The sequence below is a fragment of the Salmo trutta genome, chromosome 26, assembly GCF_901001165.1.
Source record: "Salmo trutta chromosome 26, fSalTru1.1, whole genome shotgun sequence".
NCBI classification, from domain to species: domain Eukaryota; kingdom Metazoa; phylum Chordata; class Actinopteri; order Salmoniformes; family Salmonidae; genus Salmo; species Salmo trutta.
In genome coordinates this window covers 6,229,139-6,248,397 of record NC_042982.1, presented here as the reverse complement: position 1 = coordinate 6,248,397, position 19,259 = coordinate 6,229,139, and the positions used below count along the sequence as shown (strand labels likewise).

The window sequence follows — 19,259 nt, the reverse complement described above, 5'->3', positions numbered from 1 at the left end:
TCTCCCTAAAAGACTTTTAGATCAAGCACCAGTCTAGAATATTGGCCTTGAGTATAGAACACCCACTTCCCACTGGGGCCCTGTATGAACATTCTGACGGGGCTGAAAATGGGTCTGTGGACAATGTATAGTTTCAGGCTCGTCTTTAGATATTTAAACTTTTTTTTACAAATACATCCCTGTACTGTACAGCTTTTGTCTTTATTGCTTGACCAACAACTACTCAGCAAGCGGATGGATGATTTAGCTGTTTTACTTCAATTTGACTGAGATGAGGACACATTTTTATATAGCGAAGAAGGTTCAGTGAACTAAGCTTTAGCTATAGGCCTAAGATCTATGGGCCAATGGACTTACCAGGTTTTTTCCAGGCACCCTATTGGACAGCTTCCCGGCACAGCAGATGTTGAAGTTTGGATTGTAAACCTGAGAGCCACAGCTAGCACCACTGTAGAGATCTGGTTAGAGAGATGGGAAGGAGGAAGGACAGAGATGGTGATGGTGGTGAGCCACATGGAAAAATATTTCAGTTTTTGCTTAGTCATTATGGGGTATTGTGTGTAGATTGCTGAGGAAAAAAATACAATTTAATACATGTTAGAATAAGGCTGTAACGTAACAAAATGTGGAAAAAGTGAAGGGGTCTGAATAGTTTCTGAATGCACTATATGGGTGCAATAGATAAAAAACGGGTGAGACAAATGTGTCAATCATTTTGTATAGAATTTGATATAATATAGGGAGAATTTTAAAAGGGCAGCCCCCTGTGAGTATGACACATTTTATAGAAAAGGTTATGTCTAGTTTCTTGTTTGGGCCTCTTGGAGACAGAGTGTTGAGAGAATGTATCCAAAAGGACTCCAAAAGGAAATTGTCAATGTTACAGATTCTACAGACATGTTTTAACTGACTGATCAGGAGGCTTTTCTTTAGGAGGAATAGGGTGGAAACTATCACATCTTAGATGCGTGTTTCGATCTGTGGGCTTGCTGCATAGATCGGTGAGGAGTGTGTCATTTTCTTTGGTGATCTGAATGTCAAGGAAGCTGACACTAGAGTAATCAAAGGACGTGGTAAAACGAAGATGATCATTTCACTTATTAAGAAACTCATGTAACATCTCAAGACTCTCAAGAGTCCCATTAAATAATACCAATACATCATTTATATAACGTCGATATAGTTTGATCTTCAATAGAAAGGGATTTTGCTCAGGATTGAGAATGCAATCGTGTTCTAAAAGTCCCATAAAGATTGGCATAATTGGGGGCCATCGTACTCCCTGTAGCAGTTCCCTTTGTTGGTAGAAAAAAGTCACTTCTATACATAAAAAACTGTTATTTGTGAGTACCAGCTATGCTAGGTCTCTGATACATGAGGAGCTAGGCCGAGAGTCTATAGGGCATTGTTCTAAAAAGAAGCTCAGAGCCTCTAGGCCACCTTGGTGGGGTATTGACAATCTTCGCTCTCGCACTAACTCTCTTTTATCCTATCATCTCTCCCTTCTGCTAAATCCTTCTCCCTCTTGTCTCCTGACCTCTTTCTCTCCTCTCTTTCCCGATGAAATCTTGCGACTAGAGAGGTCTGTCCACCTGACAACCTCCCCGCTCGACCCCATCCCCTCCTCCAGACCATCTCTAGAGACCTTCTCCCATTCCTCACTCCCCTCATCAATGACCACTGGCTGCATCTTCTCTTCAAAATGGACGAAGTTGCTCTCCTCCTCAGGAAAATAACACTCGACTATCTGACCTCTAAAACTATAGACCTGTATCCCTTTCTTTTCAAAACACTTGGGCGTGTGTCTCTGATCAACTTTCTCGTTATCTCTTTCAGAACGATCTTCTTACCCTAACCAGTCAGGCTTCAAGACAGGTCACTCAACCGAGACTGCTCTTCTCTGTGTCACGGAGGCTCTGCGCACTGCCACCATGAACCATCAGATCCTCCTCTCCACCCTCTCAGGGCTGTGCGTCTCAGGCTCTGCACACTCTTGGATTGCATCCTATCTGGCAGGCCGCTCCTACCAGGTGACGTGGAGAGAATCTGTGTCTGCACCACGTACTCTCACTACTGGTGTCCCAGACTTTATACACTGCACTCTTTGAGAGAGGTAGTTAACAAACCAGGCCAAAGACCCCTCAGAGACACCAATACTCCTTAGCCGGCCCACAAGAATGGAATGGTCTACCGTATCAAAAGCTTTGGCCAAGTCAATAAAAATAGAAGCACAACATTGCTTAGAATCAAGGGTAATGGTGACATCATTGAGGACCTTTAATGTTGCAGTGACACATCCATAACCTGAGCGGTAACCAGATTGCGTACCAGAGAGAACACTATAGACATCAAGAAAGCCAGTCAGTTGATTATTGCCAAGTTTTTCAAACACTTTTGATAAACAGGGCAAAATAGAAATAGGCCTATAACAGTTAGGATCAGCTTGATCTCCCCCTTTAAATAAAGGACTAACTGTGGCTGCCTTGCAAGCAATGGGAACCCCCCAGAGAGGAGAGAGGTCAGAGATAGGCTTGGCGATTATAGGGGCAGCAACATTAAAGAAGAAAGGGTCTAAACCATCTGCCCCAGATGTTTTTTGGGGGTCAAGTTTAAGGAGCTCCTTTAGCACGTCGGACTCAGTGACCACCTGCAGGGAGAAACTTTGTAGAGGGGCAGGGGAAAAAGAGGGAGGAGCATCAGGGCTAGTTGCATTAGAAGGGGTGGGAGATGAGAACATTTTGGATGGGCAACGAGGCATGGCTAAGTCAAATAGGAATGCTGATTTAATGAAGTGGTGATTAAAGAGCTCAGCCATGTGCTTCTTGTCAGTAACAACCACATCATAAACTTTAAGGGACATGGGCAGCTGTGACGGGAAAGGTTTATTATTCAGGTCTTTAACCGTTGTCCAGAACTTCTTGGGGCTAGATCCACAGAGAGAGAACTGCTGTTGGGGTCACTCTAGGAAAAGTCATAAAATTTCAAGTTGAAAAAATATAATTTAGGGGGTTTTCTCTGCTGTTAAACATAGTGGTGGGTCATTTTGACCCATAAGACAACACAAGGGTTAAGGAAAATTATGAAACACAGAGAGACTAAAGATAAATTGTTTACTGGTAAATTTTTTGGGGAAGCCTGGCTTCCCTTGGCATCCATGAATACACGCCACAGATGGATATGAATTAATCTCTGAAACCACTCTACTGCTGAGCTACGATATAAGGATTGCAGGCATGTGCTTTGTCAGTGGCTGTGACATAGGGTTTAGACAGGAGTTGACGGACATTCTGAAGACAGAATGAAATGATAGGAGGGACATCCCAGCTTCAAGTGGTTTCAGATTTCACATCCTGTCGGTCGGAACCGGTACCAGAACCACGCAGGTCCCCTAAACGGGGGACTTGACATCTCAGAGGTTTTAACCTGTCTCCTCCCCTTTATCTACACTGACTGAAGTGGATTTAACAAGTGACATCAATAAGGGAATATAGCTTTCACCTGGTCAGTCTGTCATGGAAACAGCAATTGTTTCTAATGTTTTGTACACTCAGTGTACATACACACCAAAGGAGGCTGGTGGGAGAAACTATAGGAGGACCGTCTCATTGTATCGGCTGGAATTGAATAGATGGAGCCGAGTCAAACATGTGGTTTGTATATGTTTGATGTGTTTGATACCGTTCCATTTATTCCATTCCAGCCATTACAATGAGCCTGTCCTCCTATAGCTCTTCCCACCAGCCTCCTCTGAAACACACAAACATACAGACACTAGCAGGGCACCTTGTGCTGTCTTACATGGGGTGTGGCTGAGTGTTCCATCCCAGCAGGCCTGGTCCTGAGAGTAACTTTGACCCTGGTGAGAGCTAGGGTTCACACAGCAACGCTCTGTTGCTGGGTTGAAACAGGCATCTAGACCACAAGGCTTCTCCCCAGGCATACTGGAGGCATGTGGAGAGCGCGAGAGAGAGAGAGAGAGAAACACACACTTAGATGCAATACAAACACATGCACATAAAGACACATAAACAAACATAATGTACACAAATACACATACAAGAATAGTTTAAAAAAAATCATGTTAAAAAACATAATCCACCATCATGTTTCTAACTATTCCAACCCCCTCTTCTTCTACAGACAAAGGTTTACAATTAAAGTGCCCACTTTAATAATCACAGTGTCAATGTGGTTGTTGGCCAGACACGGCACTACACCGGGGCTAGGGGGGGCTATAGCCACGTCACAAATCTGCTTAGCCCCAGTTAAGCCCCCTCAAGCATTTTAGTATTATTCTTTTTTAAATAAAAAGAAATATGTAAAAGTTAATAACCAGCCATTCTGTTCCAAATCAAATCAAATCCAATTTATTGGTCACATACACATGGTTAGCAGGTGTTAATGCAAGTGCAGCGAAATGCTTGTGCTTCTAGTTCTGACCATGCAGTAATATCTAACAAGTAATCTAACCTAACAATTTAACAACAACTACCTTATACACACAAGTGTAAAGGAATGAATACGAATATGTACATAAAAATATATAAATGAGTGATGCCCGAACGGCATAGGCAAGATGCAGTAGATGGTATAGAGTACAGTATATACATATGAGATTAATAATGTAGGGTATGAAAACATATAAAGCGGCATTGTTTAAAGTGGCTAGTGATACATTACATCAAGATGGCAAGATGCAGTAGATGGTATAGCATACAGTATATACATAAGAGATGAGTAATGTAGGATAAGTAAACATTATATAATATAAAGTGGCTAGTGGTAAATTGATTACATCCAATTTTTCCATTATTAAAGTGGCTGGAGTTGAGTCAGTATGTTGGCAGCAGCCACTCAATGTTAGTGATGGCTGTTTAACAGTCTGATGGCCTTGAGATAGAGGCTGTTTTTCAGTCTCTCGGTCCCCGCTTTGATGCACCTGTACTGACCTCGCCTTCTGGATGATAGCGGGGTGAACAGGCAGTGGCTCGGGTGGTTGTTGTCCTTGATGATCTTTTTGGCCTTCCTGTGACATCGGGTGGTGTAGGTGTCCTGGAGGGCAGGTAGTTTGCACCTGGTGATGCGTTGTGCAGACCTCACTACCCTCTGGAGAGCCTTCCGGTTATGGACGGAGCAGCTGCCGTACCAGGCGGTGATACAGCCCGACAGGATGCTCTCGATTGTGCATCTGTAAAAGTTTGTGAGTGTTTTTGGTGACAAGCTTCAACCTCCTGAGGTTGAAGAGGCGCTGCTGCGCCTTCTTCACCACACTGTCTGTGTGGGTGGACCATTTCAGTTTGTCTGTGATGTGTACGCCGAGGAACTTAAAACTCTCCACCCTCTCCACTACTGTCCCGTCAATGTAGATAGGAGGCTGCTCCCTCTGCTGTTTCCTGAAGTCCACGATCATCTCCTTTGTTTTGTTGACATTGAGTGTGAGGTTATTTTCCTGACACCACACTCCGAGGGCCCTCACCTCCTCCCTGTAGGCCGTCTCGTCATTGTTGGTAATCAAGCCTACACTGTAGTGTCGTCTGCAAACTTGATGATTGAGTTGGAGGCGTGCATGGCCACGCAGTCGTGGGTGAACAGGGAGTACAGGAGAGGGCTGAGAACGCACCCTTGTGGGGACCCAGTGTTGAGGATCAGCGGGGTGGAGATGTTGTTACCTACCCTCACCACCTGGGGGCAGCCCGTCAGGAAGTCCAGGATCCAGTTGCACAGGGCAGGGTCGAGACCCAGGGTCTCGAGCTTAATGACGAGTTTGGAGGGTACTATGGTGTTAAATGCTGAGCTGTAATCGATGAACAGCATTCTTACATAGGTATTCCTCTTGTCCAGATGGGTTAGGGCAGTGTGCAGTGTGATGGCGATTGCATCGTCTGTGGACCTATTGGGTTGGTAAGCAAACTGGAGTGGATCTAGGGTGTCAGGTAGGGTGGAGGTGATATGATCCTTAACTAGTCTCTCAAAGCACTTCATAATGACGGAAGTGAGTGCTACAGGGCGATAGTCATTTAGCTCAGTTACCTTAGCTTTCTTGGGAACAGGAACAATGGTGGCCCTCTTGAAGCATGTGGTGACAGCAGACTGGGATAAGGATTGATTGAATATGTCTGTAAACACACCAGCCAGCTGGTCTGCGCATGCTCTGAGGACGCGGCCGGGAATGCCGTCTGGGCCTGCAGCTTTGCGAGGGTTAACACGTTTAAATGTTTTACTCACGTTGGCTACAGTGAAGGAGAGCCCGCAGGTTTTGGTAGCGGGCCGTGTCAGTGGCACTGTATTGTCCTCAAAGCGAGCAAAAAAGTTGTTTAGGCTGTCTGGGAGCAAGGCATCGTGATCCGCGATGGGGCTGGTTTTTCTTTTGTAGTCCGTGATTGACTGTAGACCCTGCCACATACCTCTCGTGTCTGAGCCGTTGAATTGCGACTCCACTTTGTCTCTGTACTGACGCTTAGCTTGTTTGATTGCCTTGCTGAGAGAATAACTACAATGTTTGTATTCGGTCATGTTTCCGGTCACCTTGCCATGATCAAAAGCAGTGGTTCGCGCTTCAGTTTTGCGCAAATGCTGCCATCAATCCACGGTTTCTGGTTTGGGAATGCTTTAATAGACGCTGTGGGTACGACATCGCTGATGCACTTGTTAATAAACTCGCACACCGAATCAGCGTATTCGTCAATGTTGTTGTTCGCCGCAATGCGGAACATATCCCAGTCCACGTGATCAAAGCAATCTTGAAGCGTGGAATCCGGGCGGGAGCTTCCTGTTTTAGTTTCTTTCTATTGGCTGGGAGCAACAAAATGGAGTCGTGGTCAGCTTTTCCGAAGGGAGGGCGGGGGAGGGCCTTATATGTGTCGCGGAAGTTAGAATAACAGTGGTCTAGGGTTTTGCCAGCCCTGGTAGCACAATCGATATGCCGATAGATTTTGGGGAGCCTTGTTTTCAGATTAGCCTTGTTAAAATCCCCGGCTACAATAAATGCAGCCTCAGGATATGTGGTTTCTAGTTTACATAGAGTCCAATGAAGTTCTTTCAGGGCCGTCGATGTGTCTGCTTGGGGGGGAATATACACGACTGTGATTATGATCGAAGAGAATTCTCTTGGTAGATAATGCGGTCGGCATTTGATCCCTGGCAGCGTGCACGTGTGTGTGTGTTGGAGGTGTTCGCGCAGTTAGGCTACGTTATGTGAGTGTTATGATCCCCAGTTTCTGTGTTGTGGTTTGTGTATTTGTATGTGTGTATTTTAGGAAATGGCTTCCTGGATTCCCCTAAGCAGCTGATTGGTCAGCCCCATTGCAGATTGGAGCTGACCCCGCCCCCTCGTCACGATACAGCTGTATCCCATTAGACTCCTTCTCCAGCTATATAAGCCAGTCTTCTGTTTCTCAGAAGAGAGCTGTGGGTTATATCCTGGGTTGGTTGTTTCTCAGAAGAGAGCTGAGGGTTATATCCTGGGTTGGTTGTTTCTCAGAAGAGAGCTGAGGGTTATATCCTGGGTTGGTTGTTTCTCAGATAGAGCTGAGGGTTATATCCTGGGTTGGTTGTTTCTCAGAAGAGAGCTGAGGGTTATATCCTGGGTTGGTTGTTTCTCAGATAGAGCTGAGGGTTATATCCTGGGTTGGTTGTTTCTCAGATAAAGCTGAGGGTTATATCATATGTTGGTTGTTTCTCAGAAAGATGATTAGTATGTCCTATGTTGCTGAGAGACAGGTTTTCATTAAGTATTTTGTAGCGGTCCTGCGGAGATATGTTTATGTCCAAAGGACTGTTTTGATTTATTGAACTTGTTTGTACTTTTCTGTTTCATTTGTTCCCAGGGTGGAAGGGGAAGGCACCTAGGGAGTGCTTAGGCAAGAGGCCTGCGGGCATACATAACCTGTCGTATTTACTGTCTATATGTAACCGATGTGAACAGGGTGTGTTGAGTTTCCTGTTTCCGGTCACAACTTGCAGACTTGTTTACGCTGCTGTGCGTTTTTGTTGCCGTTTTTACTTTGCTACCTGACGGTTTTTACTTTTTCATTACCGTATATTTTTACTTTTTCCCTCACTCAACTTTTTTTTTCATTCAACTTTCCTACCCCGGAGGTTTTATCTGGACATGGTTCGTCAGGACTTCAAACAGCCGAAGCTAAGTAACATTAACATGATGCCTTCTAATTGCAGTCGTTGTACTCATAATATACAGGAGAACGATCGCCTTACGGCAAGGATAGCTGTGCTGCAAGCCCAGCTTCAGACGCAATCGTTAGGCAAGGGTCATTTCAGTGTAGGAAAGGATGAAACAGCGTCTGTGCCACCAGCAAGTACAGATAGTAACGTTAGTATAAACCCCCTCGCACGGTCCCCGCAGCCGGACATCTTTCTCATGGCGTCTGGAGGGAAACGCTGTAGGAATGCTCAACCGGTGTCGCTTATTCAGCCGACAGAAACTTTCAACCGGTTCTCCCCGTTAAGCGAGTCGGAGGCCGAGACTTCTCTGGTCTCTGCTCCTCCCGTTGTGGGGTCTGAGACGCCGACGGCTCCCACCATTAGCTCTGACAAATTGAAAACCCTAGTCATTGGCGACTCCATTACCCGCAGTATTAGACTTAAAACTAATCATCCAGCGATCATACACTGTTTACCAGGGGGCAGGGCTACCGACGTTAAGGCTAATCTAAAGACGGTGCTGGCTAAAGCTAAAACTGGCGAGTGTAGAGAGTATAGAGATATTGTTATCCACGTCGGCACCAACGATGTTAGGATGAAACAGTCAGAGGTCACCAAGCGCAACATAGCTTCAGCATGTAAATCAGCTAGAAAGATGTGTCGGCATCGATTAATTGTCTCTGGCCCCCTCCCAGTTAGGGGGAGTGATGAGCTCTACAGCAGAGTCTCACAACTCAATCGCTGGATGAAAACTGTTTTCTGCCCCTCCCAAAAGATAGAATTTGTAGATAACTGGCCCTCTTTCTGGGATTCACCCACAAACAGGACCAAGCCTGGCCTGCTGAGGAGTGACGGACTCCATCCTAGCTGGAGGGGTGCTCTCATCTTATCTACGAACATAGACAGGGCTCTAACTCCTCTAGCTCCACAATGAAATAGGGTGCAGGCCAGGCAACAGGCTGTTAGCCAGCCTGCCAGCTTAGTGGAGTCTGCCACTAGCACAGTTAGCGTAGTCAGCTCAGCTTTCCCCATTGAGACCGTGTCTGTGCCTCGATCTAGGTTGGGCAAAATTAAAAATGGCGGTGTTCGCTTCAGTAATCTTACTAGTATAAAGACCTCCTCCATTCCTGCCATTATTGAAAGAGATTGTGATACTTCACATCTCAAAATTGGGTTACTTAATGTTAGATCCCTCACTTCCAAGGCAGTTATAGTCAATGAACTAATCACTGATCATAATCTTGATGTGATTGGCCTGACTGAAGCATGGCTTAAGCCTGATGAATTTACTGTGTTAAATGAGACCTCACCCCCTGGTTACACTAGTGACCATACCCCCCGTGCATCCGGCAAAGGCGGAGGTGTTGCTAACATTTACGATAGCAAATTTCAATTTACAAAAAAAAAAACAATGACGTTTTCGTCTTTTGAGCTTCTAGTCATGAAATCTATGCAGCCTACTCAATCACTTTTTATAGCTACTGTTTACAGGCCTCCTGGGCCATATGCAGTGTTCCTTACTGAGTTCCCTGAATTCCTATCGGATCTTGTAGTCATAGCAGATAATATTCAAATTTTTGGTGACTTTAACATTCACATGGAAAAGTCCACAGACCCATTCCAAAAGGCTTTCGGAGCCATCATCAACTCAGTGGGTTTTGTCCAACATGTCTCTGGACCTACTCACTGCCACAGTCATACTCTGGACCTAGTTTTGTCCCATGGAATAAATGTTGTGGATCTTAATGTTTTTCCTCATAATCCTGGTTTATCGGACCACCATTTTATTGCGTTTACAATTGCAACAAATAATCTGCTCAGACCCCAACCAAGGAAGATTAAAAGTCGTGCTATAAATTCTCAGACAACCCAAAGATTCCTTGATGCCCTTCCAGACTCCCTCTGCCTACCCAAGGACGTCAGAGGACAAGAATCAGTTAAAACCTGTTGAGGCCAGGGGGCAGGATCTTATCCCGGTATTGGGATTCATTGTCATGTGACCATGGCGGGGAATTCAAAACTGCAAGAGTAATCATTTCAAATAATCAAACTATTTTCCTCCATTTGAAAGATATATCTCCTAAATCTAACCACGCTGTCCGATTTTCAGAGGCTTTACGGAGAATGCATAAAGTTAGGTTATGTGAGGAGAGTACATTGACAATAGCTGCGTGTAATGTTTAGCCAATTCAAAGAAGGGCATCAACAGACAGAAAACTAGCTAGAATTATGCACTTACCTTTGACAATCTGCATCAGATGACACTCATAGGACATTATGTTATACAATACATGCATTTTTAGTTCCATCAAGTTCATATTTATATCCAAAAACAGCATTTACAGTCGCGGTGAAATTCAGAATTTTTTTCGGCTCGAATGCTCCCAGTGAATCCAGCATTACAAATCACGGAATTACTATTCGAAAACATTGGTAAATTATAATATTGTCATTCAAAGAATAATATATTATCATCTCGTAATTGCTACCGAATGGCCAGATCTCAAAATAACTTTACTGGGAAATCACATTTTGCAATAAACTGGGTACTATGCTAACAACATAAGCTAAACTATAAGCTAAGCTAAGCTATACAGTTAGCATTAGCATCATCTAATATCGATAATAACATTCTAAATATCCCCTTACCTTTGATTATCTCCATCAGAAGGCGCTGCCAGCGATCCCAGGTCCAGAACAAATGTGGTTTCTTTTGACAAAGTTCATAATTTATGTCCAAATAGTTAGCGTTCAGTAGGCTCCCACAAAATGAGGTGGGCAGTGTAAAGTCACGCCGAAAAGCTAAAGAAAACCTAGTAAATAATCTATTTACGTTTGTTCAAACATGTCAAACGTTGTTTAGCATTAATCTTTTGGTCCATTTTTAACGTGAAACATCAGTAATATTTTCACACAACCTATCAAGTGTCTAGAATAAACGATTATGACAAAGACACTCTTCTCAGATTTATGCGCAGGCGCAAAAAATGAAGTGATGACGTGTCAACTTGTAAGCATTCTAATTCGGTCTGTATTAATCACAGATGCTTCAAACAACTTTCTAAAGATCGTTGACATCTAGTGGAAGCCTTAGGAGTTGCGAACTGAATCCTTTCTCACTATGGTATCTATAAAACAATAACACTAAGTAGTACAGTCACAAAATTCAATTTTTTTTAAATCTATTTTTCACAGGTTTTTGCCTGCAATATAAGTTTTGTTATACTTACAGACACCATTCAAACTGTTTTAGAAAATTCAGAGTGTTTTCTATCCAAACCTGAACAATAATATGCATATTCTAGCTTCTGAGTTGGTGTAGGAGGCAGTTAAAAATGGGCACATATTTTTTTCCAAAATTCTCAATACTGCCCCCTAGATTAAACAGGTTTTAACCACCTAACCGAGGAACTCAATTTAACCTTGCGCAATACCCTAGATGCAGTTGCACCCCTAAAAATTAAAAACATCTGTCATAAGAAACTAGCTCCCTGGTATACAGAAAATACACGAGCTCTGAAGCAAGCTTCCAGAAAATTGGAACGGAAATGGCGCCACACTAAACTGGAAGTCTTCCGACTAGCTTGGAAAGACAGTACCGTGCAGTATCGAAGAGCCCTCACTGCTGCACGATCATCCTATTTTTCCAACTTAATTGAGGAAAATAAGAACAATCCGAAATTTCTTTTTGACACTGTCGCAAAGCTAACTAAAAAGCAGCATTCACAAATGGAGGATGGCTTTCACTTCAGCAGTAATAAATGTATGAACTTCTTTGAGGAAAAGATCATGATCATTAGAAAGCAAATTACGGACTCCTCTTTAAATCTGGGTATTCCTCCAGGGCTCCATTGTCCTGAGTCTGCACAACTCTGCCAGGACCTAGGATCAAGGGAGATACTAAAGTGTTTTAGTCCTATATCTCTTGACATAATGATGAAAATAATCATGGCCTCCAAACCCTCAAGCTGCATACTGGACCCTATTCCAACTAAACTACTGAAAGAGCTGCTTTCTGTGCTTGGCCCTCCTATGTTGAACATAATAAACGGCTCTCTATCCACCGGATGTGTACCAAGCTCACTAAAAGTGGCAGTAATAAAGCCTCTCTTGAAAAAGCCGAATCTTGACCCAGAAATTATAAAAACCTATCGGCCCATATCGAATCTTCCATTCCTCTCAAAAATTTTAGAAAAAGTTGTTGCGCAGCAACTCACTGCCTTCCTGAAGACAAACAATGTATACGAAACGCTTCAGTCTGGTTTTAGACCCCATCATAGCACTGAGACTGCACTTGTGAAGGTGGTAAATGACCTTATAATGACGTCAGACCGAGGCTCTGCATCTGTCCTCATGCTCCTAGATCTTAGTGCCGCTTTTGATACCATCGATCACCACATTCTTTTGGAGAGATTGGAAACCCAAATTGGTCTACATGGACAAGTTCTGGCCTGGTTTAGATCTTATCTGTCGGAAAGATATCAGTTTGTCTCTGTGAATGGTTTGTCCTCTGACAAATCAATTGTACATTTCGGTGTTCCTCAAGGTTCCGTTCTAGGACCACTATTGTTTTCACTATATATTTTACCTCTTGGGGATGTCATTCGAAAACATAATGTTAAATTTCACTGCTATGCGGACGACACACAGCTGTACATTTCAATGAAACATGGTGAAGCCCCAAAATTGCCCTCGCTAGAAGCCTGTGTTTCAGACATAAGGAAGTGGATGGCTGCAAATTTTTTACTTTTAAACTCGGACAAAACAGAGATGCTTGTCCTAGGTCCCAAGAAACAAAGAGATCTTCTGTTGAATCTGACAATTAATCTGGATGGTTGTACAGTCGTCTCAAATAAAACTGTGAAGGACCTCGGCGTTACTCTGGACCCTGATCTCTCTTTTGAAGAACATATCAAGACTGCTTCAAGGACAGCTTTTTTCCATCTACGTAACATTGCAAAAATCAGAAACTTTCTGTCCAAAAATGACGCAGAAAAATTAATCCATGCTTTTGTTACTTCTAGGCTCGACTACTGCAATGCTCTACTTTCCGGCTACCCAGATAAAGCACTAAACAAACTTCAGTTAGTGCTAAATACGGCTGTTGGAATCCTGACTAGAACCAAAAAATGTGATCATATTACTCCAGTGCTAGCCTCCCTACACTGGCTTCCTGTTAAGGCAAGGGCTGATTTCAAGGTTTTACTGCTAACCTACAAAGCATTACATGGGCTTGCTCCTACCTATCTTTCCGATTTGGTCCTGCCGTACATACCTACACGTACGCTACGGTCACAAGACGCAGGCCTCCTAATTGTCCCTAGAATTTCTAAGCAAACGGCTGGAGGTAGGGCTTTCTCCTATAGAGCTCCATTTTTATGGAATGGTCTGCCTACCCATGTGAGAGACGCAGACTCAGTCTCAACCTTTAAGTCTTTACTGAAGACTTATCTCTTCAGTAGGTCCTATGATTAAGTATAGTCTGGCCCAGGAGTGTGAAGGTGAACGGAAAGGCTGGAGCAACGAACCGCCCTTGCTGTCTCTGCCTTGTCGGTTCCCCTCTTCCCACTGGGATTCTCTGCCTCTAACCCTTTTACAGGGGCTGAGTCACTGACTTACTGGTGTTCTTCCATGCCGTCCATGGGAGGGGTGCGTCACTTGAGTAGGTTGAGCCACTGACGTGGTCTTCCTGTCTGGGTTGGCGCCCCCCCCTTGGGTTGTGCCGTGGCGGAGATCTTTGTGGGCTATACTCGGCCTTGTCTTCGGACGGTAAGTTGGTGGTTGTAGATATCCCTCTAGTGGTGTGGGGGCTGTGCTTTGGCAAAGTGGGTGGGGTTATATCCTGCCTGTTTGGCCCTGTCCGGGGGTATCATCGGATGGGGCCACAGTGTCTTCTGATCCCTCCTGTCTCAGCCTCCAGTATATATGCTGCAGTAGTTTATGTGTCGGGGGGCTAGGGTCAGTCTGTTACATCTGGAGTATTCTCTTGTCTTATCCGGTGTCCTGTGTGAATGTAAATATGCTCTCTCTAATTCTCTCTTTCTCTCTTTCTTTCTTTCTCTCGGAGGACCTGAGCCCTAGGACCATGCCTCAGGACTACCTGGCATGATGACTCCTTGCTGTCCCCAGTCCACCTGGCCATGCTGCTGCTCCAGTTTCAACTGTTCTGCCTGCGGCTACGGAACCCTGACCTGTTCACCGGACGTGCTTGTTGCACCCTCGACAATTACTATGATTATTATTATTTGACCATGCTGGTCATTTACGAACATTTTAACATCTTGACCATGTTCTGTTATAATATCCACCCGGCACAGCCAGAAGAGGACTGGCCACCCCTCATAGCCTGGTTCCTCTCTAGGTTTCTTCCTAGGTTTTTGGCCTTTCTCAGGAGTTTTTCCTAGGGAGTTTTTCCCAGCCACCGTGCTTCTTTCACATGCATTGCTTGCTGTTTGGGGTTTTAGGCTGGGCTTCTGTACAGCACTTTGAGATTTCAGCTGATGTACGAAGGGCTATATAAATACATTTGATTTGATTTGTGAAATGGCTAGTTAGTTAGCGGTGGTGCGCGCTAATAGCGTTTCAATCAGTGACGTCACTCGCTCTGAGACTTGAAGTAGGGTTTCCCCTTGCGTTGCAAGGGCCGCGGCTTTTGTGGCGCGATGGGTAACGATGCTTCGTGGGTGTCAGTTGTTGATGTGTGCAAAGGTCCCTGGATCGAGCCCAGGTTCATATATTAATATGTCATGTTGATTTGTTATTATGCATGCCTGCATCCTGGGAGTAGGGGAGTGTGTACTTACGTTTTGCCCTGCGTGCTCGTGCTCAGATCATTTTGATGCACTATGAGAGGTAGGCACGCTTTTTCTGGCGTCTTCAGAAAAGTTTGATTCTTTTAAGCATAAAGTCATACAGTGTTTTGTTCATGAATAATGTTGTACAGTGAGGGAAAAAAGTATTTTGATCCCCTGCTGATTTTGTACGTTTGCCCACTGACAAAGAAATGATCAGTCTATAATTTTAATGGTAGGTTTATTTGAGACAGAATAACAACAAAAAAATACAGAAAAACGCATGTCGAAAAGTATTTGACCCCCTCTCAATCAGAAAGATTTCTGGCTCCCAGGTGTCTTTTATACAGGTAACGAGCTGAGATTAGGAGCACACTCTTAAAGGGAGTGCTCCTAATCTCAGTTTGTTACCTGTATAAAAGACACCTGTCCACAGAAGAAATCAATCAGATTCCAAACTCTCCACCATGGCCAAGACCAAAGAGCTCTCCAAGGATGTCAGGGACAAGATTGTAGACCTACACAAGGCTGGAATGGGCTACAAGACCATCGCCAAGCAGCTTGGTGAGAAGGTGACAACAGTTGGTGCGATTATTCGCAAATGGAAGAAACACAAAAGAACTGTCAATCTCCCTCAGCCTGGGGCTCCATGCAAGATCTCACCTCGTGGAGTTGCAATGATCATGAGAACGGTGAGGAATCAGCCCAGAACGACACAGGAGGATCTTGTCAATGATCTCAAGGCAGCTGGGACCATAGTCACCAAGAAAACAACTGGTAACACACTACGTCGTGAAGGACTGAAATCCTGCAGCGCCCGCAAGGTATCCTGCTCAAGAAAGCACATATACATGCCCGTCTGAAGTTTGCCAATGAACATCTGAATGATTCAGAGGACGACTGGTGAAAGTGTTGTGGTCAGATGAGACCAAAATGGAGCTCCTTGGCATCAACTCAACTCGCCGTGTTTGGAGGAGGAGGAATGCTGCCTATGAGCCCAAGAACACCATCTCCACCGTCAAACATGGAGGTGGAAACATTATGCTTTGGGGGTGTTTTTCTGCTAAGGGGACAGGACAACTTCACCGCATCATTTGACGGGGCCATGTACTGTCAAATCTTGGGTGAGAACCTCCTTCCCTCAGCCAGGGCATTGAAAATGGGTCGTGGATGGGTATTCCAGCATGACAATGACCCAAAACACATGGCCAAGGCAACAAAGGAGTGGCTCAAGAAGAAGCACATTAAGGTCCTGGAGTGGCCTAGCCAGTCTCCAGACCTTAATCCCATAGAAAATCTGTGGAGGGAGCTGAAGGTTCGAGTTGCCAAACATCAGCCTCAAAACCTTAATGACTTGGAGAAGATCTGCAAAGAGGAGTGTGATAAAATCCCTCCTGAGATGTGTGCAAACCTGGTGGCCAACTACAATAAACGTTTGACCTCTGTGATTGCCAACAAGGGTTTAGCCACCAAGTACTAAGTCATGTTTTGCAGAGGGGTCAAATACTTATTTCCCTCATTAAAATGCAAATCAATTTATAAAATGTGTGATGTTTTTCTGGATGTTTTTGTTGTTATTCTGTCTCTCACTGTTAAAATAAACCTACCATTAAAATTAGACTGATCATTTCTTTGTCCGTGGGCAAACGTACAAAATCAGCAGGGGATCAAATACTTTTTTCCCTCTGTATATTTAGAGGTTACTAATAAGTGGATGGTATTGTTAAGATGTAATTGTACTTTTTAGGATGGTATCAACATTCTGAATTCAACATGTGGTTAATAGCTAGCTAAGGTATTAGCAGGCTATTGTATGTGTGAACGATGGCTAGCTCCTTGAATGATCCCAGTCCCTTGTATTGTGCATCTGTTGTAGAAGGAGGTGACGATTCGCAGAACATATGTGCTCTACAAATGTTTTCTTTTCTTTTGGATGCAGGATGCAGAGAGTGAATTCTGCTTCATTAAAACACCCTGATCTTCAAAGTCCACATCTATAGTCTCAATCAACCACACACCACGCAGAGTTACAGCGGTGCAGTACAGCACCGGTTACATATGGAACAACTTGTCAGATGGTGCATTGGAGACTGTGTTCCTGTCCTGTCTTTTCACAAGACTATTGCAGATCGACATAGGCCAAAAAGACAGCCGTGGTGTCGCTCTTAATTTCTTGGTTCTCCTGTGGTACGTAATAAAGACCGCTACATTTATCTCAAATGTGCTGTGTGTCATATCTGCTTTTATTGAAAAAAAACGAGAACTTAACTCTGAAGTCATGAAAATCGACAATTTTCTTAGCACCCCGCGTATTGGTCAAGCTCCCCCTTAACACCGAGAGAGCAAGAGTCCTGGCGCCGTGTCTGTTGTTGGCAGACCATTCAAAGCCTAGGCCAAAAGCATAAACCCACAAGGGAAATAAAGCAACGGATGCCACCCCCATTGTTGCTTTAGGACATCAAAATGATTATTTTAAAACCTGACTGTTAATGAAATGATTGAATAAAGAAAGTGAGACATGAGGTTCAGTATATGGTTGAAGGCCACAGGCAACCTTACCAGTTTGGAGACTTCTGAGCAATTGCCCAGTGCAGAGAAACATTAGACCCTGATGATACACAGCAGCTTGCATTGAGAGGCTGTGGAGATAGTGGTTCAGAATCGATGCAGCAGCAGTGGCTTCGCTGGTCAAACTGGTGGTCTCCACAGCACAGGTGGTGGTGACTGGACATTTTGGTCAGGACCCTCCTTCCTTGGACTTTTCCACAGCAAAGCTCGTGGTCTTCATCGTAAAGGTCTGTGGGACAGGTAATAACAATTGATCAGATTTACTGTTTAAAGCACTCAAGTGCTCAAGTGTTACAAGCTTGTTATTGTGAAGGGGAGTAAGTGAGCATAGAAGCCATGAGGTGCAGACAGTGGCAAGTCAAATTCAAGGACTTTCAAGCACCAGTATGTATTTTCAAGGACCGTCCATTTAATTGTTCCTATCATGCAATTGTTTCTAGTCGCCATCAGATGACAGTATATCACCATTAACTTACTATTCATCACTACCTTACAAGTTCTACTCAATAATACGTGTTTCACTACTTATTTACTACACACAGGAGTGCTAAGCCAGTGATGAGGATGTTGACTGATTTCCTTATATGAACTGTAACTGAGTAAAATCTTTGAAATTGCATGATACATTTATATTTTTGTTCATTGAACATGATGATAATGATATAAAATTGTCTTTATTTAAATTGTCTTTATATTTAGCAAAATGTTTGGTCCCACAGGCTGTCCCAACACATAATGACATGAAAGTGAATTCTAACAGTGTAAAATGCCCTTAGTTGACTCTAAAATGTTTTCTATACCCATTTGAAGAAACAAATTAATGGGTTTAATAAGATTTAAAGATTCTCTCAGGGGACCCTATTTAAATTTTAGGAGACCCCACATGGGTCCCGGACCCCAAGTTTGGGAACCACTGTACTACTAACCTCTCTCCCTGCTTGCTTCAATGCTTCCTCTGTCTTTGTATTTCCTTTCCATTTTTTTAACCTTTATTTAACTAGGCAAGTCAGTTAAGAACAAATTCTTATTTACAATGGCAGCCAAACCCGGACGACGTTGGGCCAATTGTGCGCTGCCAGACCACGAAACACGTGAGGAAATAAAACTGGGTTGTCTGCCTGGAAATTAATTCGCAAGACCAACACATTTTTCATATCAACCTATTTGATCATTCTGTTCTTTTCTAATTTACATTAAATGACCTTTCAACTACTAACTTAAGAAAATGTCCGATTTTTCAAGCTTTTCCAGTACTTCAATTTCAGAGTGCCAAATTCAAGTACTTTAAGCACCTAGTGTGAGCTCTGGGTGCAGGTGGGAAATTAGGTTGTCATAATGAGAGAATTGAGAGAATTGGGAAATATCTCCCAAAATGCTTTCAGACTAGACAGACCTCAATGGGGCGAGCCAAGTCTAAAATGCACACACTGACACCACCTATTTGTATGCCTTTTAATGTAGTTGTATTATTCTTCCCAATGATGACAGCAAAGGCCTCAAAAGACCTGTCATCACTCACCTTTTCCACAACACTTGGAATGGGGTTGGGTCCTGGTCAGGATCTGAGAGTCACAGCACAGCTGGTTGAGTGGATCATAGGCCCTAGAACCACAGCAATCTGACACCAGCTGGCTCACATTCAGAGTCAGCTGACCTGCATCGGTTGAATGGCAGATAAACACACAAAATACCAATTCAAACTTGGGAGATGCTGAGAAAATAATGTTTTCAACCCAGTTA

At 43.8% G+C, this 19,259-nt stretch overlaps 1 protein-coding gene across 1 annotated transcript in view; it reads right to left on the bottom strand.

Annotated features, from left to right (window-relative positions):
* Positions 1-19,259, bottom strand: part of LOC115162974 (uncharacterized) — a 30,784-nt gene that overhangs the window by 5,513 nt on the left and 6,012 nt on the right. Inside the window, exons 5-8 of the mRNA XM_029714524.1 lie at positions 19,039-19,173; positions 17,511-17,748; positions 3,799-3,941; positions 358-458 (exon numbers count right to left, since the gene is read on the bottom strand). Coding sequence (XP_029570384.1) covers positions 358-458; positions 3,799-3,941; positions 17,511-17,748; positions 19,039-19,173 — 617 coding nt within the window. The remainder of the gene's footprint in view (positions 1-357; positions 459-3,798; positions 3,942-17,510; positions 17,749-19,038; positions 19,174-19,259) is intronic.